The sequence below is a fragment of the Acanthopagrus latus genome, chromosome 21 (genome assembly GCF_904848185.1).
Source record: "Acanthopagrus latus isolate v.2019 chromosome 21, fAcaLat1.1, whole genome shotgun sequence".
Lineage (NCBI taxonomy): Eukaryota > Metazoa > Chordata > Actinopteri > Spariformes > Sparidae > Acanthopagrus > Acanthopagrus latus.
Window position 1 is genome coordinate 6,762,253 of NC_051059.1, and position 22,591 is coordinate 6,784,843.

The 22,591-nt window shown below is 43.7% G+C and overlaps 3 protein-coding genes across 4 annotated transcripts; all 3 read left to right on the top strand.

Annotated features, from left to right (window-relative positions):
* The first annotated feature begins 67 nt into the window (after positions 1-67).
* Positions 68-4,491, top strand: si:ch211-227n13.3. The gene is made up of 6 exons (XM_037084563.1): positions 68-200; positions 1,334-1,414; positions 1,554-2,035; positions 2,305-2,380; positions 3,281-3,391; positions 3,501-4,491. Exons 3-6 carry the CDS (start codon positions 1,588-1,590, stop codon positions 3,880-3,882), a joined length of 1,017 nt encoding a protein of 338 aa, XP_036940458.1. The 5' UTR covers positions 68-200; positions 1,334-1,414; positions 1,554-1,587; the 3' UTR covers positions 3,883-4,491.
* A 2,672-nt stretch (positions 4,492-7,163) lies between these two features.
* Positions 7,164-9,492, top strand: LOC119011440 (C-X-C chemokine receptor type 4-like). Of its 2 annotated transcripts, XM_037084562.1 has the most exons (5): positions 7,164-7,847; positions 7,938-8,140; positions 8,240-8,523; positions 8,622-9,257; positions 9,298-9,492. In XM_037084562.1, the coding sequence occupies exons 1-4, from the start codon at positions 7,833-7,835 to the stop codon at positions 9,215-9,217; spliced, it is 1,098 nt and encodes a 365-aa protein (XP_036940457.1). In that variant the 5' UTR covers positions 7,164-7,832; the 3' UTR covers positions 9,218-9,257; positions 9,298-9,492. The 2 variants fall into 2 exon arrangements, with proteins under 2 accessions (XP_036940457.1, XP_036940456.1); XM_037084561.1 differs by having other exon boundaries at positions 7,167-7,847; positions 8,622-9,492.
* Positions 9,493-15,823: 6,331 nt separating this feature from the next.
* Positions 15,824-22,564, top strand: mcm6 (minichromosome maintenance complex component 6). Its single transcript, XM_037084691.1, has 18 exons — positions 15,824-16,057; positions 16,233-16,379; positions 17,234-17,344; positions 17,450-17,537; positions 17,659-17,820; positions 17,921-18,086; positions 18,186-18,334; positions 18,592-18,742; positions 18,850-18,991; positions 19,107-19,248; positions 19,343-19,450; positions 20,458-20,613; positions 20,729-20,857; positions 20,948-21,112; positions 21,221-21,344; positions 21,437-21,628; positions 21,736-21,875; positions 21,970-22,564. The coding sequence occupies exons 1-18, from the start codon at positions 15,960-15,962 to the stop codon at positions 22,078-22,080; spliced, it is 2,481 nt and encodes an 826-aa protein (XP_036940586.1). The 5' UTR covers positions 15,824-15,959; the 3' UTR covers positions 22,081-22,564.
* The last annotated feature ends 27 nt before the right edge of the window (positions 22,565-22,591 follow it).

The following is a 22,591-nucleotide window of genomic DNA, read 5'->3' on the forward strand; positions in this document are numbered from 1 at the left end:
GTCGTTCAGACGTTTTGTCCAGCTGGTGGCGTTTTCGCCCACTTCTTTCAAAAATAAAAGCAGTAGAAGAAGAATCCATGCGCTTCCTTCTCTTCCGCCCATGTCCGCCGCGCGCGCGTCTTCAAGCAAGTTATCCTCGAGCTCAACAGGGCAGCCAGCGGTCCGCGAGCCCACTGCGGCACCGGCAAGTTTACTAACAAGTAAGCACTTATCTGTCTGCTGCTTCCAGCCAGATGTTAGTAAAAACAGTTAACAGACATGTCATGTCACGTTAACGGTGAACGATATGAGACGAAGTAAGTTTTGAAGTGTTAGACAAACATTCGCTTAAATGGCGAAAAACTATATCCGCGGTAATGTTTTTCAGTAGCTTTCTGTCAGTTGTTTAATTTAGTCCTGCTAGCTTTACCAGGATGCTAAAACTCGCTAAACTAACGTTACAGCAATAGTTAACGGATAACCACATTTTCGAGTCGGGTGTGTTAAAGTTATTGTAAGATAACCAATGTCAGGGTTTCAAAACAACACGAACCCATGGCCCCCATGTTCATCGTCGTGTATCACAAGGTTTGCGGCTAGTTTGGAAATATTCACCATTGAATTGTTAGCCTACTAGCTAAATCATCAAGTACTGTAAGGGATCTGCGTCATTACCTGTTCCTCTGGAGAGGCCCTGTGTAAAAGGAAAAAAAAAAAAAGACAAACAAAAAAAACTAGCTGCGTTAAAGTAATGTTATGATATCAATTGATATTGTTCTTAAATCAAGCTGATACTTTTATCATTTAAACTCACTTGAAATTTACTGACATACAGCAAACCTGTGGGGAAAAGTGGTGCTTCAGCATAGAGTTTACAGAGGGTGTTGTGAAAGGAAGGAGCCTAAATCAGATATATTGCTATCGCCATAGGTTGAGTGATATGAAACTGTTTAACTTTTATATACAGAATATGATGCGGAAAGAATGCTTGGATTGATTTATAATATTATATTTCCACATAAGTTTACATTTCAATTATTTTTGACAGGTTTGTTGTTGAATTGTTTATTGTCTGGCCCTGTCACATATATTTGTCACAAGTGCTTAATAGCCACATTTGAGGGATCATTGCACAACTCTGTGTGTAACGGCCAATGTATCATGTCTACATTTTTTTACTCCCTAAAATCAGCAGTGGCATTAATCACAAAATTGAGTATTGTTCCGTTTCTATTTAAGATCTATCACAGATACAGGAACAAGATCATATTTCTAAAACTGTCCTGTATTTAGTCTTTTTCAGGATTTTATAATCTGTCATTAGATTATATTTTTCTTGTCTTTAAACTTCCAGGGCTGTGTCTGATGGCTGGTACGAGTCACATGGCTTTGAGTCTTTCATTCATACATCGTCTGTAAGGGTCAGGTATTATAGGTAAGTCAGTATAAGTCTGTCTAAAATGTTTTCAGATTGGGATTTCACTTTAGTAGTGAAATAAGATTAGGTCAGGCATCTTAGTGAACACACCCGCATAATGTATATTGCAGGTATTCATTGTTTCTCTCTATCACAGGTCATTTGAGTATTGTCTTAAGTGGGAAATCCCCATGTCTCCCAGGCAGTCCCCCAGAGTATCAAAGGCCTCCAAGAAGAGCTCCCAGAAAAGTAGCAACCCTGTAAAAGAGGTTCAGCCGCAGAGGTTGAAGGGTAAAAGACCAAAGAGGGGGCCGAAGAAGTCCAAAGTCGATGACAGCATTGGTGATACAGATGAAGCGAGTGACCGTGATATCCTTGACATCATCAGTGGTACAAATGCTGCTAGACGTGTTGCCAAGGAGGAAGAGAGGTTTGTAAAGGTGACTGATGAAGGAGTGGCTGAGTCGGATGAAGACAGGTACTCTGTTGCTAGCAGTGTGGCTTCTGGTCCTTCCCTCCTACACAACACCACTGCCAAGAAACGGAGGCCCTGGAAGGGAGAGTGCTCAGCCTGCCGGAAGCTCTATCAGAAGGCTAAGAGGATGAAAGCGCCAATTAAAAATAAACTCTTAGACAATGGTGAGTGCACAGACAATGTCACGTCTGTGTGGGGAAATTGGGTCGTTGCTAATTCAGTACAGAGGAAAACCTTAATGTTTTTTTCCAAGGCCTGTGTCAGTATAAATTTTCACACTGGTGTTTTGAGGCCAAATAATTTCCACATTTACACGGTCTATGCTCATCAATGGGCAGAGACGACTGCTAGCTGCAGTCCAGCGGGTTAGTCTGCTTTCACTACTTAGATGCAACCTGACAAGTCCAGTCTCTCTTTATGACTTGTTCTTCAGATCCCAGTTCCCTGACATGTGACCAGTGGGTCCTGATCAAGACCTGGAGACCGAGGAGGCTGCCTAATGCAGGAGGGTAAGCCTGCATCTGCGTGTGTTACTGGCTTTAAAGGGACAGTTGACCCCAAAATCAAAAATGCATATTTTCCCTCTTACCTGTCCTGTAGTGCTGTTTATCCACGTAGATTGTTCTGGTGTGAGTAGTCTGCCTTTTCTCAAACATAATTAAACAAGATGACACTTGACTTGTGGTGATCAAAGTGCCATAAAACATACATTTGAAAATCTCAACAGCAGTCTCTTTTTCCAGAAATCATGACTCTGTTAAACACAAGACTGTCGACCATGAGTAGATGCAGCTTCCCTCTGTGCAGTGATACATGTGGTGGGTGTAGTTCAGTTGTAGGAAAATAGTTGATACATGAAACTGCTCACAAAAAAAGTCTGTGGATTATCTTGAATAACTAGGTCATGATTTCTGGAAGGAGACACTGCAGTTGAGTTTTTCAAATGTAGTTTTTTGCCGTAAGTGGCGTCTTGTTCCATTGTATTTGAAAGAGGAGCGACCTCTCTAAAACTCGTTTCTTCAAAACTCATGAACTCACACGACAACAATCTAGAGCAGCGGTCTCAAATTGATCCAGTAAAGGGCCACTATGGCTGCAGTTTTTCATTCTAACCAAGCAAGAACACACCTGACTCGACTTATTCAATCAACTAAATTGTCTTTACACAGTTGATTTGTTGGATCACGTGGGTTCTTGCTTGGCTGGAATGAAAACCTGCAGCCACAGCGGCCATTTACTGGATCAGTTTGACACCACTGATCTAGAGGGATAAATAGTAGTAGAGGTAAGAGAAAAAATATTTGTTTTGGATTCTGGGTTGAACTGTCCTTTTTATAAGGTTTAAAACCAGGAGGATGGCAAATTCACGTGCTGTCAGCAGCTTTCAATTATGCCTCTTTTTTTATCAGGAAACTTCTGACCCATCTAAAACTTGTCAAGAGTGGTGCAATGCGATCTAAGCAACGTGCTGTAGAGCGCAAACCAACAGTCTGTTCGAGGGCGCACACTTTCCTTCAGAGGTATTGCATCTTTACACATGACACACATTCCCTGCAGTATCAAAGCAGATACTGTAAATAGACTTCTTGGCAGCAAAAACATCTTTTAAATGCTCCGTGTTTGTTTTAGGAACCTTCGACAGTGTGTCAGAGTTCCAGTGAAAAAAGAGAGGAAGAATAACAGGAGGAAGAGGACAAGAGATGATTCTGAGGGTCCTCGCGTCGCCAAGCAGCAGCGCCTCCACGAGAGCAGTCACCGCCAGCACGTCAGTAGTGACGACACCAGTGATGACAGCCTTCATCGAGCTGGGGGTAGCAGTAGCTGTGCTGGTTTAGAGAGATTCAGTGAGCAAGACATGGAGTATCTGAATCTCTCCAAAATCCCCCTGGAAAAAAACACCAAGCCCAGAGAGGTCCCAACCAATAAGAAAGCACCAAAGAGGGGTGGGTTCAGAGAGTTGCTTGCCCAGTTGCGCGGCAACAGCAGCATGGTTGTCAGAGAAACACGTTAGCGTTTCACGTTGAGTTGACTCCTGACTTTTGTTTTTTTTAAGCCACCAGGCTTTTACTTGTGATTTTTCTCGTTGATGTTTGGTGTTCTAAATACCAGAGTGTAAATACTTGTTGCCATTCACGTGGAGTTGTATTGAACTTTTTTATAGAAGTGAATGACTTGTAACTCTATTTGAGTTTATTGGCAAAGTTCTGCTGCAGTGTTCTGCATGCTGTACTTGCATGCTATTTATTTTCTCTTAAATTTCCAAATGGCATTTATTTAAAGTTTCATACAACAGCATAACTGAATAAATGTGTGTTTCCTTTACATTAATGCTGTTTTTAGCCGTACTAGGAATGCGCAGTAATATCTAGACAGAGCGGTGTCACGATTTCGATTCTGAATAGAAAGCGGTCAAAATGAGCAGTCAAAATCCATTTTGATCATCAATTACAAACGCAGTATCAATGTTCAGTTCAGTCAGTCGTTCATTATTTGTATCATGCCAATTCACAATGAAAGTCATCTCATGTCCTTCTCAGAGCTGAGCGGTCTCATGTTCTTCATTTAAAGGATTAAAAAAATGACAGGTGGCGATTAAGGTGGTCACCTGCCTTGTACCTGAGGTAACTGTGACAGCATCGCTGATGTTGGGTTATTATCGTTTTGCATATCCCTTCATTCATTTGTTTGGGAAGAGGTTTACTTCAGACAGATTTGAGAGACTGAACTGTGTGCTGTTGGCCCACAATGCACTGAAGAAATTGAGTTTGTACTCACATGCACAAAGTGAAGATGAGTTTAAGTGGCAGCAACGGTCTAATAGCAAATGATTGTAAGATTTAGTATAACAATTAAGGTGTTTTGGAAAAACTACAGCAACCATAAAGATTAGCATTGTATATACATGTTATGGGTTCTGTCACACTGTATCTCTACTCCTTTATAAATAGAAACGCCCAATGATATTAAAGGATAAGTTTAATCAGAAATGAAAAGTCAGTCATTATCCCCTCACTCCAATGCTGATGGAATGTAAGGTGAAAGCCGTGAGATCAGGAATTAGATTTAGAAAATACTTTATTTACACCTTCAACACATGGTCAAGTTTGTGCGCCTACTTCAGACGGTGTGCATGCTAATGCTTTAAGCAGAGCAACTATACTGAAGATTTCTGCTTAACATCTCGTCAAATCAATTTGGGATCTCAGGGCTTCTGGGTTTGTGAATTATGCCAAATGAGCTGTAAGGTGCCATTTTATTTTATTTATTTAGTTGTTTTAAAACAAGTCCTCATCTGCCTCAGTGCTGTTTTGCCGTGAAGCTTCAGAAATGTTCTGTGGACTACACTTTACCCTCTTAACTCATCCTTTAAATGAATGAATGATTCCAGGTGGTAACTTGTCAATAGGAGTTCTGTAAAAATGACAAGGAGATTAGACTTTTAAGTATTCTCTAAGGGTTTGTGCTGTGCACGACCCTTCACTAAAAGCCCACATGGTGGTGCCACTTAATAAAGGAATCAGCCCTCCAGTTACAGTATATCAGCCCTTTGCCATTCAGTGTGTCTTTTATACAGAATACAGTTTGAATTGTTTTATCAGGGAGAAGCACAGGCGTGATAAATAACAGCAGCAATCACAGAGTGTCCCAGTGAATGAGTACGTGCAGTTAGTAGAGTCACAGAAGTAGTGCATCTAAATGGAATTCATCCGTTAACGACTGCAATAAGTTACACTTGTGTTTTGTGCTCACAGCGTCAGCTTAAAAAAAAAAAGTTATCAGCAGCACAATCGATGTTATTACTGTGAGTTCAGGTGTCTGTTCCAAGAAGCGTGTTGACATTTTATCTTGATGACTTTTGTGAGGGTGAACCAGGAAAAGCTTATAAGTGAGTGTTTCACAGCAGTGTATTTCTTAGATGTTTGTGCTGATACCAGTGAATGTGGAGGAAGGGTGGGCAAAATGAAACAGAGATAAGGAACTGAGAGTGTAGTCTTGAAGGTTTGACTTAGTTTTTTTGGGGGTGCAGCTGTTTACTTATGGGATTAATGTATTGGGAGAGGATGGAGACTTCCAGTCAGGGCAGCCAGAGCCAGGCCAGGAATAGTGTCTGCTGACAGGCATCACACACATGGATGTGGCCTGTGGAGTTCAGTCACAAGTTAACACACTGATTGCATTGAAATGTCATTCAAGTTAAATTGACAAATAAATAATTCAATTTAAAGAATCAAATCTCAGAATATAATATTTAACATTGACATTACTGGTTTGATTAATGACGAGTTGAATTAAAAGACTAACTTGTGTTACACTCCTGTCAACACAGCATCTGGCCAATCAGAGCCCCAGCTGTCACTCTGCTGCTGACACATCTTAAACCAAAATGGCCATGAAATAGAAGCTAAATAAAGCAGGAAGCAAATGAACTGTGAGATGGTGATTTAAAGGTATATTATGTAACATTTCGGCATTAAATGTCTAAAAACAACTACACTAGAATTATGTGCTAACATTATCCCAAATGTTTCTGACATGTCCAAGGAGTACATGTCAGAGGAGATCCATTATTTCGTTCAAGGTAACGGTGCGTTCAGTATGGTCACTTGTGGCTTTAACTTCCGGGACGGGGTCACAAGGTGAGGAGGGAGGTTGGCAAACGTGTCTAAACATAACCTGATTAAAACGTTCATATATTACCTAATCAGTAAACATTTTCTGCCTGAGTCACATCAGATTCTCATCAGCGATGGCAGAATTTTAACAATGAAAACAACTCCATCATCCCACAAAACGTACATGTTTTTAGTTTTGTTTTCACTGAGACAAAAGTGACATACTGTGTATTTTAAGTCTTAAAATTAATTTGCTACTTGAGTTTTCTATTAAAGACAAAGTGAGGAATCCAGAATGCGCAAACTGAATTGTCTTTCTATGCATCCTTTAACTTAAGTTTTTTCATTAAAGGGGCACTATGAGGTTTTGGTGAAGAACTTCACACTCAGAATTTTAATGTTTACAATACTGATGAGGTAATAATACAAACTCGAAGATAATTATTTTTTCTATAACTGAATAAACAAGCTGTTCTCAGAGGAAGATGGCTGAGGCCAGAGAGGTGGCAGGGTCCGCCACATATAAACAAAGTCAAACAGTATGAAATTGTGTTGTTCTTAAAGGTCACTTTGTTCACTCAGTTCATTCGGATTAAAACTTCTCCCACAAAACTACAGTTTGCACTTCTAATTGAAATGAATTGATTGAATTCATTGATTCTATCACACTGTGTTACATTCCACAGTCGTAGAGTCCAGGGGGTTTTGCTCCTGCTCGTACCGGTGTCGAAACACTGCTGTTATTCTGCTCTCAGAGAGGCGCCACGCTAGCATCACAAACGCACACTCGTGGTTCATTGGCAGTGAAAGATAAGAGGGAGTGTTACAGCTTTACCTTAGCCGATAATCATCTCCCATTCACTTGCAGAATACCACGTACACGTTCTGCGTCCCCCCCCTCACCCATACATGTTCGTACACATGCATCACATAAGACAGTGACGCAGATACAACAAGTCTGTTCACACTCTGGTGGGAGCTGAAACTCCTGCTGCTTGTCCTCATTCAACGGAGCATGGCGTCCGCAGAGAGATACACACATTGTCTGATTCTCATCGGCCGGCGCTCTTTCCTATTGCCAATAGATCCTGATTTATCACAAACCAGAGGTCTCAGGGGCAAAACACTTCAAGCAGGGCACGCACACACACACACACACACACACAGCACGGCATCCTGTGATAGAACCACTATCGGCACCTGACACCTCGAAAACAGGAAAAACGTATCAGCAGGAACACAGATGTGTTGGAGCGTCTGGAGGAGGAGCTTGGACACAGCTATATAATCGCCGTCGTCAGAAACCTGAACTCCACTCCGCTGAGGAAGGAGAGGGGCTGCCTCCGCCATGTCATACTATGAGGTAAGCAAGTTCATCATGTGTTTTGGATGTTTATGTCTTTCCCTCCTCGTCCTGTGCCCTCAGTCATCATCCTCTAACATCTGTCCATAGCATATCGTCCTGGACTATGACTTCAACGACACAGGCTCTGGTTCTGGCGACCTGGGGGCGGATTTAGAGGAGCCCTGCGATGTGGAGCACATAATGACGGCTGACCTTCAGCAGGTCTTCTTGCCCGTGGTGTACGCGCTCATCTTCACCCTGGGCATCACCGGGAACGGCCTAGTCGTCGTTGTGCTGGGCTGCCAGCGCAGGTGAGAGAATGAGTGGAGGGTTTTTGGTTGGTAAGCTTCGACCGAATCTCTTTGCAAACCAAAATGAACCAAATGCTCTCCTGTGTGTTTGTGCACCAGGTCAAAGTGCAGCCTCACAGACCGGTATCGCCTCCACCTCTCAGCTGCTGATCTCCTCTTTGTCCTGGCGCTGCCCTTCTGGGCCGTGGACGCAGCCATGGGCGACTGGCGCTTCGGAGCGGCCACCTGCGTCGGCGTGCACGTTATCTACACGGTCAACCTGTACGGCAGCGTGCTCATCCTGGCCTTCATCAGCCTGGACCGCTACCTGGCAGTGGTCCGGGCCACGGACACCAACACGGGTGGACTGAGGCAGCTGCTGGCTCACAGACTGGTGTATGTGGGTGAGTGTCAGAGGGCTTTCTGCTGATCGACAGCTTCTTCTCTCTTCTTCTTCCTCCTCCCACAGTCCCTTACTTTTCTTCATCTTCTCTCCCTGCAGGTGCCTGGCTCCCTGCTGGCCTCCTGGCGGTGCCTGACTTGATATTCGCCCGGACTCAGGAGGGAGGAGAAGGGGCCACTCTGTGCGGGAGATTCTACCCAGCAGACAATGCCCCACTCTGGGTTGCAGTCTTCCACCTGCAGCTGGTCCTGGTGGGTCTGGTGATCCCAGGCCTGGTCCTCCTGGTTTGCTACTGTGTCATCGTCACCAGGCTGACCCGAGGCCCTCTGGGGGGCCAGAGGCAGAAGCGGCGAGCCGTCAGGACCACCATTGCGCTGGTTCTCTGCTTCTTCGTGTGCTGGCTGCCATACGGAGCAGGAATCTCCGTGGACGCTCTGCTGCGTCTGGAGGTCCTGCCGCGCGGCTGCGGCCTGGAGGCCGTCCTGGGCGTGTGGCTGGCGGTGGCCGAGCCCATGGCATTTGCACACTGCTGCCTGAACCCTCTGCTGTACGCCTTCCTGGGGGCCGGGTTCAAGAGCTCGGCCCGCAGAGCGCTCACACTGAGCCGAGCCTCCAGTTTGAAGATTTTACCGCGGAGGCGCCCGGGGGCCTCCACGACCACAGAGTCCGAGTCCTCCAGTTTACATTCCAGCTAGTGTTAGCTTGACTTGTATATATGTGTATATACTGTGATTATGTGTGTGTGTGTGTGTGTGTGTGTGTGTGTGTGTGTGTGTGTGTGTGTGTGTGTGTGTGTGTGTGTGTGCGGATGTATACACAAAATATCTGAGAGAGTAAGGAGCAGTCTGCTGGCCCACGACTTGTCTTCTCACTTCCTGGTTTCTCTTGTAAATACTGTTCTCAGGTTTGTTTTTTTAGTTATTCTGTGTTTGTTGTCTACTGTTGCAAATGTTTGTAATAAAATATACAAAATAACCACATCGCTGGAAATGTTTTCTTTTTCTGGTTTCTCACTTCCTGAGTGAAACCGAGTGAATTCCTGCCTTGCACTTTAATCACGCAAACCACAGCTAATGCCACCCATCACCACGTCTCCTCCTCAGTGGGAGATGCAGACATCACCCAAATTACACAAATAATTCTACCAAGTTGCCTAATGAGGTGATAAATGAAAATGAAGGCGTTTCAGCTTCATCACAGAAAGCACATTTAAAAGGGACAGGAAACGTGGAAAAGGAAAAACAATGAGACAGAATCAAATCTATTTCTTATTCAACTGCTGCCAACTATTGTCCGAGGCTGCTCTTTGCCAGTACTAGCATTTTTCCCTGTTGTTGGGTGTGAGATGCTGGTTTGCAGATAAAGATTGTTTAACAAAAGTGTTCAAATCAATTGGTATTGTGGGAGCTTGTGCTCCTAATCTTCACCATCAGCCCGTCTCCCTCTGTCCTGATTCAGAGGCACTCAGCCGCCCGCCATCTGAATCCACTGGTCCGCAGCATTTTGCGGTTCTGTCGAAAAATGAAACTGCGCCTTTTTCGAAACGTGATGTGTAATGGCCAGGTGTGTCTGAGTCACACGCTCCAGTGTGTGCGTGTGTGTGTGTGTGTGTGTGTGTGTGTGTGTGTGTGTGTGTGTGTGTGTGTCAGTGTTTTGGAGTAGCAGGTGAGATTTATGTTGATGATATAAACAGTTTGCTTCTTCTACGTAGAGAGAAGGGAGCACAGGGGGGTCAGGAGGTCCATTTTTTCCAGTGCTTTAATGGACTCACTCACACACACACACAAACACACACACAAAGTGCTTCCCACATACCCTACTTCCACTTGGAAGTGGGAGAAACAGAAGCTGGAAGTTTGCTGTGTGTCCTGTTTCCTGGAGCGAAGAGGAGGAGGATGAAGAGGAGAGCTGTGAGAGAGGCTTAAAGGAAGAATACAGTAAGACTTTCTGACTGTGTGTGAGTAACTGTGTGCATCAGTGTGACTGGATCCTGTCGTATGTATATGTGGCTGTATAAATACAGACATGTGTGTGAAATCAATATATTCACAGTCAACATTGGGAAAAAAAATTCTTATTACCTTTTTTATATTTGGGCCTATCACTCATCGTCTCTCTCTGTCCTTCACACACACACACACACACACACACACACACATGCACACGCACACACACACACGTACACACCGTCACACACTTCTCCTCTATTCATAGTGTATTCAAAACAGGAAAGACTTCCTGCAGCTCATTTTAGGAAAAACAAGCAGCTAAAACAATCAAACAGCCAGAGCAGCTCTGCACTCAGAGAGCTGCCACAAAGTAAATCAGTTTAACAACACGGAGAGCCTGCAGTGTGACGGTGGCGTGTAAACAGACAGTAGATCTGGTCAGTGTTCAAAGTCAAGATGTTGTGAGCTCATGACACAGACAAATTCATGACCCGGCAATATATTTCCCCATATTTTTATTCAAGTTTTGAGTTATATGTTTTATCAAACCGTACACCAAATTTGAGCCTCCGAATAGAAGCACCAGAAACCAGGGTTCACCCTAAAAAGTATTTTTTATATGAGTAAAAGTACAGATGTTAAAATATTAATCTGGCTCAAGTGAAAGTCACCCATACTGATTGTATTTGATAAGAAGTCTTGACAAGTGTACTCAAGTATCAAAGCAACAAGTAAAAGAAAATTATAATTGATGAGTCCACTCACTGATTATCAGACCTCATAATCGCAGTAATCAGGCTCAGTGTTTACTTTACCTGGTTGCTGATCACATAAACTAATTTAAAAAATGTGCTGCTTTGGCTCTGATGCAACATGCAATGAACAAGTAACGGATGTCTTAATATACAGTAAATGTATAAGTAAAAAGTGCAATACTTGCCTCCAAAATGTAGCGCAGAGGAGGTATAAAGTCGCAGAAAATAGAATAGAAATATGTGAGTAAATCAATAGACCCTGAAATTGTACTTAAGCACAGTATTTGAGTAAATGTGATCAAATTCTAAAAATAGAATATAATTCAACATTCATTAATTATTTGCCTTTGTAGCAGCATGGCTCTATGAATGGCAGTCAGTCCAGATTTTGGTTATTGCCTGACTTTTCTTTTAGCACCACCAGGAGCTTCATGGTTACGATTTTTTTCACAGAAATGTCTCAGCCAGTACTGGATGGATTGACACGACACTGACCATACACACATGCATGTTCTCTGTAGTAGTTGTACTAACATACATGAGCTCTCTAATGACCAGCTGGGAGCTAACAAAATCCGTTTGGAGTATTTTGCCAGGTGTTTATACGTAAACATATGAGTCCTTTTCACATAGAGACTCCGCATTATGCAGGGAAGGTTTGCCAATCCTCCGCATTTCCTCTAGCCTCTGCTCTGCTGCGGCTCAGATATAATGAATTATGAAACAAAGAAACATCACACGACCAAACAAAAGTAATGTGGTAACTGGGAGTGTCTTTGGCAGCTTACACACTGCAGTAATATGTGGAAAAGCCTCTGTATTCCTGTCTGTCATCCTGTCTGTCCTACCGACTCTCATCACATTTCTGCCCGAAAAACAGCATCTGTCCCAGGCAAAAAAAAAAAAACCTTAACTCGCCATGTGTTTGTCTCCTTCACTATTGTGTTGTTGTAGTTACTGTATTTAAATAAAATCGCAGCGACAACCAGTCCTCCCGTCCGAGACTTCAGTGAACATTCCACCAGAACAGAGCATCCCAGGTGATTATGTTATCATGTAAATTACAGTGAAAAATGTAAATTTGGTGTGGCTTTTTTACATTTCAAAACAAGTCTGCGCACCCATGAACTTGAGCACCAGCACTAAAACCCCAGTCACGGATTCGTGTCAAGTCCAGTGTGCTGGAGTAACCCAGAAAAACAATGAGAATGTGTCACCACGTGGATACAAGTACACAAGGAAACGGCTCTCCTCTTTCATATCCTGCAGCTTGTAAGAGCAAACAGTTGCAACAAATCTGACACCAGCAGAGTTTTCATCTTCAGCTTCTGTAAAGTCAGAACCAGTGGTGAAACGTTGCTGCTTAAATGTAGTGTTGAGGCGCTTTTACACTGCCTCAGAAGTAAATATGTATTGTGAAATAATACATTTGTGTATTTAAAGGTGTAAATATATAAATAAACCCCTCCTCACCAACATAGATGTTGCACTGAAGCTCCGGGGGTGTGTGTGTGTGTGTGTGTGTGTGTGTGTGTGTGTGTGTGTGTGTGTGTGTGTGTGTGTGTGTGTGTGTGTGTGTGTGTGTGTGTGCGTGCGTGTGTGCCTACAGATGGTCAGGCTCCCTCATATTCAGACAGCCTGAGTTTCCTGCTGCTGAACAATCGTGGGAAAAGCAGAGGTCAAGACAAAAGGAGAAATAAAGACGGAGAGAAAGACTGGGCTGCATCCAAATGGCCCGAGATAACTTCCTGCTTTGTTCCTGGTGGATTAATACAATGTGACAGGTGAAACCAATAGCCTGCCGGGAGTGTTTGTATTGACCTCAGCAGGTGGAGACGTGAGAATGATGTGGGAACAGAAATAGAAATTAATGGAATAATGGAAGAGGAATCAGTGCTGGTCACAGATGGTACTGTGGAGGCTGACTTGTTGTGTAAGTCTGGATGTCCCCCCCGTGCTCTCTCCTTTCTCTACACTAACAGATAGACATATTAAAAAATCCTCCTGCTCACCCATCATCCATCCTATATAAACTCTAATGATTTTTAATACATTTTTAACAACACATTATAATGTAGTTTTCAGCAGAAATAAGAGTTTTTTTTTTAATGTGTTTTGTACGTGTTTGTCAACAATAAAGCATCATCAGATACAGATAATGATAATAGTAGCTGTAACCATATTTAAAGGTGCAATACGTACAATTTTTAGTTGAAAACGTCCCCATAATAAAGATAGTTATCAACAGAATGGTCTGGACTGAGCTAACTAGCTCATGGCAACTACAGTCAGCAGCAGTTAACGGTTGTTACTCTAATGATATGCTGCCCCCTATTGGTTTGGAGTATGAATTCGACACTTCTTACATACTGCACCTTTAATAATACTTGGGCAAACACTCAGAGCACACAAAGAGCACTTTCACAAAAATCATAGGTCTACTTACTAGATTTCTCACAAAGCTTTCAGCATCTCATGCTTTTCATCAGCTGGTATTTGCTCTGTTGTCACTGGGAAAGAAAAGGTGTTCAGAAATAAGCAAATCATTTATTTTATTTTTTTTTTTAAATAATTTTGAATTTTCTATTCAAGTATAGAAGACTTAATATTTCACTATAAGAAAAACTGTAAGATATTTTTCAAATATTTGATATGAAATGAAATAAATGAATACTGGGATGTTACATCTGACGCTGATGTTAGTGGACTGGTTCTACTTTTCCCCAGCCATTATAACCACTAGTATTATTATGAGGGTTAGGATAGGGTGTGTTCAATGAACAGCCTCCTCCAGTGGTCATTCAAACTCACTACACAATGTTGTTCGTGGTTTTGGATGCAGTTGTCATAGACAGTAGGTTATGTATGTATTCAGCTTCGTCCTACTGTAAGTGATGAGACAGACAAAATATCTGGTGCACAGCGTTTCTTCCACCTAGCACACACTCCTACAGCTTATACTACTGTTAATAAAAGTCTCAGTAACAGCTGCTGTGGTCAGCTCAGATTGAGGACTGTAACAATGGCATGTTAATCCACAGCAAAGAAGTGTCAACATTCTCTTTTGTTTATGTGTTCCTTTGCCTATTAGCATACACTGTAGTTGATGTGAACCCAGTGACCATGATAACAGCTGCTGTTCTCTGCTAACCCGACAACATCACTTGTGTGGACGGATCTGCAACAATCATCCCTCACTGGCTTCCTACTGACCTACACTGGCAACGCTGGATGAATAGTTATTTATTATTCTGCATCACCCAGGTGCCTATAATAATTATAGTATTCTAACTGACTTTAACAGTTGTCTCTAGGTCAAGCTGAACTGACACACATTTTTTTTCTTAAAGCAACATTTTGTAGAAACTGGTATTTTGTGTGATTTGTTATGTGGGTGCTAACTACAAACAAAATTCATGAAGTCATAACAATGTTCTGTGTTGAAAACATGAACGCTGAAGTAAACATGTTTGTAATGCTCTGATCCTACCATCCACTGAGGTTACTAACAAGGGATGGGGGGCGGAGCAGCTGAGACAGAGACACCTTTCACCCTATTAGAATAATAGGGATGGAAGAACACTAACGCCCTCTACAGGAAGGGACAGAGTCGTGTCTATTTTCTGAGATGGCTGAGCTCCTTCAATATTGTTTGTCTCTAATGTGCAATAATTAAGAATTAAGTTATAGCATTATTTATTTATCTGTATATATGAATATATTCTAGTAGAATGTACAGTTAGTGTTGTTATTTCATTTTTGTTGTTCTTGCTTATACATAGTAATTATTATTATTATTATTATTATTATTATTATTATTATTATTATTATTATTATTATTCCATCCATCCATTTTCAGCCAAGAGAGTCTATTTTGTGTCCTTTTGAGTGAGAAACAAAAGAAAAATGCACATGCACACACACAAACACACACGGACACACACACATACACAAAGCCCCAGTTAAATTGGCATAGCCTACAGTTGTATGTTTTAATTGTTTTATTTTGAAAGTTTGTCACCAGGAGGGTTTACCACGGTCAGAAAAAAAAAATACTTGTTAATATAACAAATACTCACATATATCTGTATGGCATAGCTTAGTGTGACATTGTATTGTGTGGAGTTTTACTGTTCATTCTTCTCCTACAAAAATGAGTTTTCAGCGCCATGCAGTGGCCGCAGTGAGGAACTACAACACTACACTGCAATTGTGGCTTTCATACACGACCGATGTTACAGTTGTTATAGTATGTAACAATCAAACTAACAACGACATTGCCATGTTAATAATAATAATAATAATAATAATAATAATAATAATAATAATAATAATAATAATGTGTTGTTAATATATTGTCTGTATTATGTCTACCTTACGTCAAGTTAAAATGCTGTGAGACAAAGACAGAACAGAACAAGTGAGCACTTTTTGAATCTCCATTTTTTTCCTGCTGAACTTTATTGGCCAGAAACAGGAAACGTGCCGCGGGAAAGAGCAGAAAGACTCGCGTCAGTTGCCCCTGATTGGTCACCGGCCAGAGACCGTTTGCATGCTATCGCCGATTGGTCGAGAGCGGCGCGCCAAAGATCACGTGGCTCCCTTTTCGCGCGAAACTGTGGCTCTGTTGTCAGGACTCGAGCGTGCTGCGTGTGTGTCCGGTTGGCAGCGGTGCGGTTCTCTACTTTGCGGGACTTTCTGAACCTCTGGTCGCAGTTTGACGGTGTTTCAACATGGATGTTGCCACAACGACCGCGGAGAATGCCGGAGAGATGGTGAAGGACGAGTTGGCTGAGAAATGCCAGAAGCTGTTCCAGGCTTTCTTGGAGGAGTAAGTCAGTCAGTCAGCAGCAGCAGGCTTCATTGTGTTGTTGTCGGCCCCAGAACGCGCTGCACACGAACCGATATCTTCAGAATGTTCTTTAATGTAAACGGTATTTTCGATCATCGGATGCTTTGTTGATCAGTCATTTAGAGTTTGATCATCTCTCTGTGGCCGTGTGCAGGTTCCAGACCGGGGATGGGGAGGTGAAGTATGTCCGGGAGGCCGAGGAGCTGATCCGGCCTGAGAGGAACACCCTGCTGGTGAGCTTCACGGACCTGGAGGGCTTCAACCAGGAGCTGGCCACCACCATCCAGGAGGAATACTACAGGTGAGCTGACCGACACCGTGTTACCTTCCACCCTCTCACCGGTCAAGCTGCTACTCTGATATACAATAAGAAAGTACTCTATTACAAGGGAATGTCCTTCATTCAAAACTTAAAGTAAAAGTACAAAACTAGTAGAGTAGGGTCAGTATGTATGTGATCTGAGCACTAAAAGTAAAAGTCCTCTATATAGAATGACCCACTTCAAGGTTGGGTTAGGGTTAATTTTTTTGAAGTAACTCTTACTTCTAAAAATGTAATCCAATACAATTACTGTACCTGTTAAAAATGTAGTCAGGAACACAGTCCTAGTGTCACAACATTAATATAACATAACTTTAATACTTTCCTGTTGCACATGCAGACACAGTAGAGCAATTTATAGAATATCTATATTTTTAATCATGTTTTCTGTAGGAACACACACTGTTGTATTTGATTTCACTCAAGACCAGAGTGATGTGAGACTATTGTATGTGTATGCATAGTTACAGACTACTATATCATTCTTTATTCATTAGGAATAAAAGATAAAAAGTAAGAATAAAGAAGATATTGCGCGTAAAATTTTATTAAAAATATAAATAAAAATCTGCAAAGTGCCAACTGTAAGATACATGTGGTGGAGGAAGAAGTACAATATCTGCCTGATTAGAGGTGCAGTATACAGTAGAAGAGTACAAGTAAGTAAAGTACCTTAAAATTGCACAAAAATACAGTATTGGGTAAAAGTAATCTATTACAGCTTACCACTGCTAACATAGTAAGTGTAAGTGTGCACATTACACGATCTGTGTCGGTGCATTAACGGCCACAGACCGACTGCTGTGGACTGACCTGAAGGGTTCTGTTTTCAGAGTTTACCCCTTCCTCTGTCGGGCGGTGCGCAACTTCGCTCGGGATCATGGGAACGTTCCCCTCAACAAAGAGTTCTACGTGGCCCTGGAGGATCTGCCCACCAGGCACAAGTAAGACGCATGACACACCCTTTTCTAGTAGTCTGAGTGATTAGTTTGAAATGTAAAGCTCGAGCAGTATATCAAATCCGACCCCTCTTCCTGTGTGTGACGCAGGATCCGTGAGCTGTCGTCCATGCGCATCGGCAGCCTGGTGAGGATCAGCGGTCAGGTGGTGAGGACGCACCCGGTCCACCCTGAACTGGTACGATATCCTGCATTCCGGCACATGCGTGAAAATAACCGGTGCGGTGGCTGCCACTCTGATAAAAGCAGCAATGTTGAAACTTGTCTGATGATTGTTCCGCCCTCCTTTGTGGTCGCAGGTGAGCGGAACCTTCCTGTGCATGGACTGCCAGGGGCTGATCAAAGACGTCCCCCAGCAGTTCAAATACTCGCCGCCCACCATCTGCAGGAACCCCGTCTGCAACAACCGCACGCGCTTCCACCTCGACACGCACAAGTCCAAGTTCATCGACTTCCAGAAGGTAACGGAGGGGGGAGAGAGAGGACGCGCATGAAACGGGCGCACTTGGTGGCAGCATCAGCGCGGCGGCGTCTGATTACTTCTTGTCTCTTAACGCTCAGGTGCGCATCCAGGAGACGCAGGCCGAGCTGCCCCGCGGTTCCATCCCGCGCTCGCTGGAGGTCGTGCTGAGGGCTGAGGCAGTGGAGACGGCTCAGGCCGGAGACCGCTGCGACTTCACCGGGACCCTCATCGTGGTGCCCGATGTCTCCCAGCTCCGAACTCCTGGTACGACCTCGAGCCTCCAGTTGACCTAAGAAAGTACTTCACAACATCATTTTAATTGTTTCGTTTAATCGGACACCTCATTATCGCCCCCCTCTCCAGGAGTGCGAGCAGAGACCAGCACCCGTGTAGCCGGAGGACCACAGGGCTACGACTCTGAGGGTGTGAGGGGGCTGAAGGCTCTGGGAGTCCGGGAGCTTTCGTACAGACTGGCTTTCCTGGCCTGCAACGTGGCCCCAACTAACCCAAGAGTAAGAGACTCACGCAAGCTAATAATGACAAGCTGGTCGTCACGTCGATTAGATGTTTGGGCCATGAATTTCAGAATATCTTGCAAAATGTCCATCAGTGTTCCAAGGATGATGTTCTCAAATGTCTAGTTGTTGTCCACCACCCGAAGACATTCAGTTTAATGTTAGGAAAAAAAAAAAAGGAAAATATTTTCAAACATGCTTATCTTTCAACGTTACAACGTGTGTTCATGTGTTTGTGTGTCGTCTGGTTGTAGTTTGGCGGTAAGGAGCTGCGGGAGGAGGAGCAGACGGCCGAGAGCATCAAGAGCCAGATGACGGAGAAGGAGTGGGAGAAGGTGTTCGAGATGAGCCAAGACAAGAATCTGTACCACAACCTGTGCACCAGCCTCTTCCCCACCATCCACGGTCAGCGCTCCGACTGTCTTTTAACAGTTTCTCCAGCCAGGAATGCTTTGTTAGATGTTTTTTTTAGGAGCATAAGTTTTAGCTAAATGGTGAATTTGACTGCGCAGGAAACGACGAGGTGAAGCGCGGCATCCTGCTGATGCTGTTCGGAGGCGTTCCCAAGACGACCATGGAGGGGACCTCGCTGAGAGGAGACATCAACGTGTGCATCGTCGGAGACCCGAGCACTGCCAAGAGCCAGTTCCTCAAGTATGTGACGCAACGTAGCAAAGTTTCCTTCAGCTATGTAGAGATTGTAGGACACGTGGAGCTGTCGGTCTGAATGGTACTTTTTAAATGTGTGTGTGTGTGTGTGTGTTTGCAGGCACGTGGAGGAGTTCAGCCCCAGGGCGGTGTACACCAGCGGGAAGGCCAGCACGGCTGCAGGTCTGACGGCAGCTGTGGTCCGAGACGAGGAGTCCAACGAGTTTGTCATCGAGGCCGGAGCTCTGATGCTCGCCGACAACGTGAGTGTTGCGAGCGTCTGCTGACGGCGAGGGAGCAACGTTATGAAAGTGCATTCAGTGGTGTTTACCGCCAGCGCTCTGTTTCTTTCTCCAGGGCGTCTGCTGCATCGATGAGTTTGACAAGATGGATGTCAAGGACCAGGTGGCCATCCATGAAGCCATGGAGCAGCAGACCATCAGCATCACCAAGGCTGGAGTCAAGGTAATGGCGGCCGGGGCAGCATAAAGATAATCAAATTAAAGACTCCGTTATGTCTGTTTGGGATCATGATGTCACAAAAATGTAGCGACATTTGTTCAGTCAATTGTGGCAAAAGAGGAAAGTGTAGGGTCCAAACTGGCTCGGCCTGGATTCCTGTAAATGTACATCATTAATTGGTCAAGAAAGAAGCCAAGAAGCCAAAATTCAGTTGCTATTACCCAGAAGGCTTTTCACTTCCCTCTGCAGGGTTCATATGGGTGCTGCAAATCCTCTAACACTTGAGGTTTGATGTGGTGTTTTCAAAGTTTTGAAAAGAGCTTTGAATTTTAAATCGAGTGCTTAAAGCTGCTTGAAATTTTAACCAAATTATTTTAAAAATGAATTGGTTTGAATTGACTTAGGCAGGTTATATAGGATTGTTACTCAATCTACTTACTGACAGGTGATTTCATTTTCAAATATGAAACACCTAATTTTGATTGTCTGTTTGTTTCAAGTGTTCTCTCTACATTTCTAGTTTAAATTTAAAAAAAAATTAAAGTCTAAATTAAACTAAAGTCTTGTGCGGCAAACTGCATTATTCTCTCTCTTTTCCAGCAAGGGACGTTAATTTCTAGTGATTTTAAATTGAAAACAAAAATGTCCTCAGTACAACACCTGATTTGTTTTACTTGATTTGAGAACATTTAAAGGTGCGTTATGTAATTTTGGTCCTTCTTAATCCTGAACGCTTGTTCTTGCTGCCATCTTAACTGAAAATAAAAGCCGGTTTTGTCTAACATTTAATTACATAAATGTAAAGATGTGGCATAAAAACACATTTAAGACTTCATAGGCCTGTTGATTTGATCTTTATGTCTGCAGTACTCAGTCACACACTCTTTATAGATAAAAACAAAGTGATTTAACACTGCTGTAAGCTACTGGAAAAGCTTGAATAGTGCTAAAATTAGACAATGGACCGTCTCTGCAGCAGCATAACCAGGCGTTTCCTCCATCTTCCTCAGGCCACCCTGAACGCTCGCACATCCATCCTGGCTGCCGCCAACCCGGTCGGAGGGCGCTACGACCGCAGCAAGAGCCTGAAGCAGAACGTCAACCTGACCGCCCCCATCATGAGCCGCTTCGACCTCTTCTTCATCCTGGTGGATGACTGCAATGAGGTCCGTTAACTTGCTTCTGTGCTGATTTATAAAACAAACACTTTTTCTTTATTAGCGCTCTTGCGTTTTTATTTGAACCGATCTAAAGCTGCGTGCGCCTCTGTCTGTATCCCAGGTGACGGACTACGCCATCGCCAGACGCATCGTGGACCTGCACTCCCGCATCGAGGAGTCTGTGGACAGGCTGTACACTCTGGATGAGATCCGCAGATACCTGCTCTTCGCAAGGCAGTTCAAACCTAAGGTGCGGGTCCGACGCCGCTGATTCTGCGTTCCCATCGGGCTTTGTGCTCTTGTGATCTGTGTTAACCGTCGGATGTTGCCCTGTTTGTAGATCTCCAGCGAGTCCGAAGAGTTCATCGTGGAGCAGTACAAGCGCCTGCGTCAGCGCGACAGCTCTGGAGGCGTGTCCAAGTCGGCCTGGAGGATAACGGTGCGACAGCTGGAGAGCATGATCCGCCTGTCGGAGGGCATGGCGCGCATGCACTGCTGTGACGAGGTGGGCAATGAATGACATAAAGTGACAAATAATGTTTGTAATGTAACTGCTCACAACTGTATTACATAATCCAGTGTTGACCGTGTCCTTGTCTCTTTGTGTTTTCAGGTGCAGCCCAAGCATGTGAAGGAAGCCTTCAGACTCCTAAACAAATCCATCATCAGAGTGGAGACGCCCGACATCAACCTGGAGCAGGAGGATGAAATGGAGGAGGAGGAGCAGCAGCAGGACGGTACGGACAAAATCTACACACCGAGATAAAATGTTACACAGTAGATCGACAGGCATCATCAGTCTTTGACTAATAAAAACATGTACATGCAGGAAACGCCGTGCCTAACGGAGTGAATGGCGTAAACGGCCATGTTAACGGCGTCAACGGACACGTCAACGGAATTAATGGTCACACCAACGGCGAGCCTGGCGGCCAGCCCAAACCGTCCCTCCGCCTGTCCTTCACCGAGTACAGACGCATCTCCAACCTGCTTGTGCTGCATCTGCGCAGGGCAGAGGAGGGTAAGAGAGGTTCCACTTCATACAACTGAGAAGTTTCCAGAATTGCTTTTTTTTTTTTTTTTTTAAATCATTCACTCCAACGTTCTGACCAATATTCTGTGTTGCAGCTGAGGAAGAGGAGGAGCTGAGGAAGAGTGCGGTGGTGAACTGGTACCTGAAGGAGATCGAGTCAGAGATCGACTCTGAGGAGGACCTGGTCAATAAGAAGGGTCTGATCGAGAAGGTCCTCCACAGGCTGGTGCACTATGTGAGTCCATCCTCCGCAAATACAAAGCTCAGTCGTTGTTATCCAAGTTTTGACAATAACTGACGAGGTGTGTGTTTTGTGTGTGTTTCAACAGGATCACATCCTCATTGAGCTGTCTCAGGCGGGGCTGAAGGGCTCCGAGCCAGCGAGCACAGAAGAAGAAGCTGTTCTGGTCGTCAACCCCAACTACATCCTTGAAGATTGAACTCCCTTTTCCCTTCATCCATCTGTTCGTTTTCCTCCACCGCCCTCACAGCCTCCATCATTGCTGATGTTAAACTTCAACAATAAAGTAGATGTTCAAGGTGTTTCTAACTGCTCTTATGTAACGTGTACATAATAGTAGCACTGGACATGTCATACGCCATGTTTTTGAAGTTATGTGTGTACTGTTCAAACAAATCTGGGCTGTTTAAGGAAAGAATAGTGTGTTTTTTTTTTTTTTAGCTCAAACTGACTTTTGTAAATAAGCTGCTCTCTTTGCTCCAGTTGTTTGCTGGCTTCTGTCTGTTCGTTTGGCTCTAAGCTTATGGAACCGCCCCGAATTGCTGTTTCTCCAAAACTGTATATTAAAGGCATACATCGAGGCTTCCTTGCCTCCCCGGATTCAAGTTATATTGTATGTCTTTTTGTAAAATTATGTTGTGAATGAAGATGTTGGAACAATAAATAAACTGTTGACATAAACACACCACTGCTTGGTTTGTATGCAATTG

What these genes read in the sequence shown, in the direction of transcription:
- mcm6 (XM_037084691.1), top strand. Translation starts at nt 15,960, where the DNA reads ATGGATGTTGCCACAACGACCGCGGAGAATGCCGGAGAGATGGTGAAG. An exon ending in ACCCGGTCCACCCTGAACTG is followed by an intron (nt 17,538 to 17,658) that starts GTACGATATCCT and finishes TTGTGGTCGCAG; the next exon opens with GTGAGCGGAACCTTCCTGTG. An exon ending in GCATGCACTGCTGTGACGAG is followed by an intron (nt 21,113 to 21,220) that starts GTGGGCAATGAA and finishes TTGTGTTTTCAG; the next exon opens with GTGCAGCCCAAGCATGTGAA.
- si:ch211-227n13.3 (XM_037084563.1), top strand. Translation starts at nt 1,588, where the DNA reads ATGTCTCCCAGGCAGTCCCCCAGAGTATCAAAGGCCTCCAAGAAGAGC. An exon ending in AAATAAACTCTTAGACAATG is followed by an intron (nt 2,036 to 2,304) that starts GTGAGTGCACAG and finishes CTTGTTCTTCAG; the next exon opens with ATCCCAGTTCCCTGACATGT. An exon ending in GCGCACACTTTCCTTCAGAG is followed by an intron (nt 3,392 to 3,500) that starts GTATTGCATCTT and finishes TGTTTGTTTTAG; the next exon opens with GAACCTTCGACAGTGTGTCA.
- LOC119011440 (XM_037084562.1), top strand. An exon ending in GTGCTGGGCTGCCAGCGCAG is followed by an intron (nt 8,141 to 8,239) that starts GTGAGAGAATGA and finishes TTTGTGCACCAG; the next exon opens with GTCAAAGTGCAGCCTCACAG. An exon ending in TCACAGACTGGTGTATGTGG is followed by an intron (nt 8,524 to 8,621) that starts GTGAGTGTCAGA and finishes CTCTCCCTGCAG; the next exon opens with GTGCCTGGCTCCCTGCTGGC.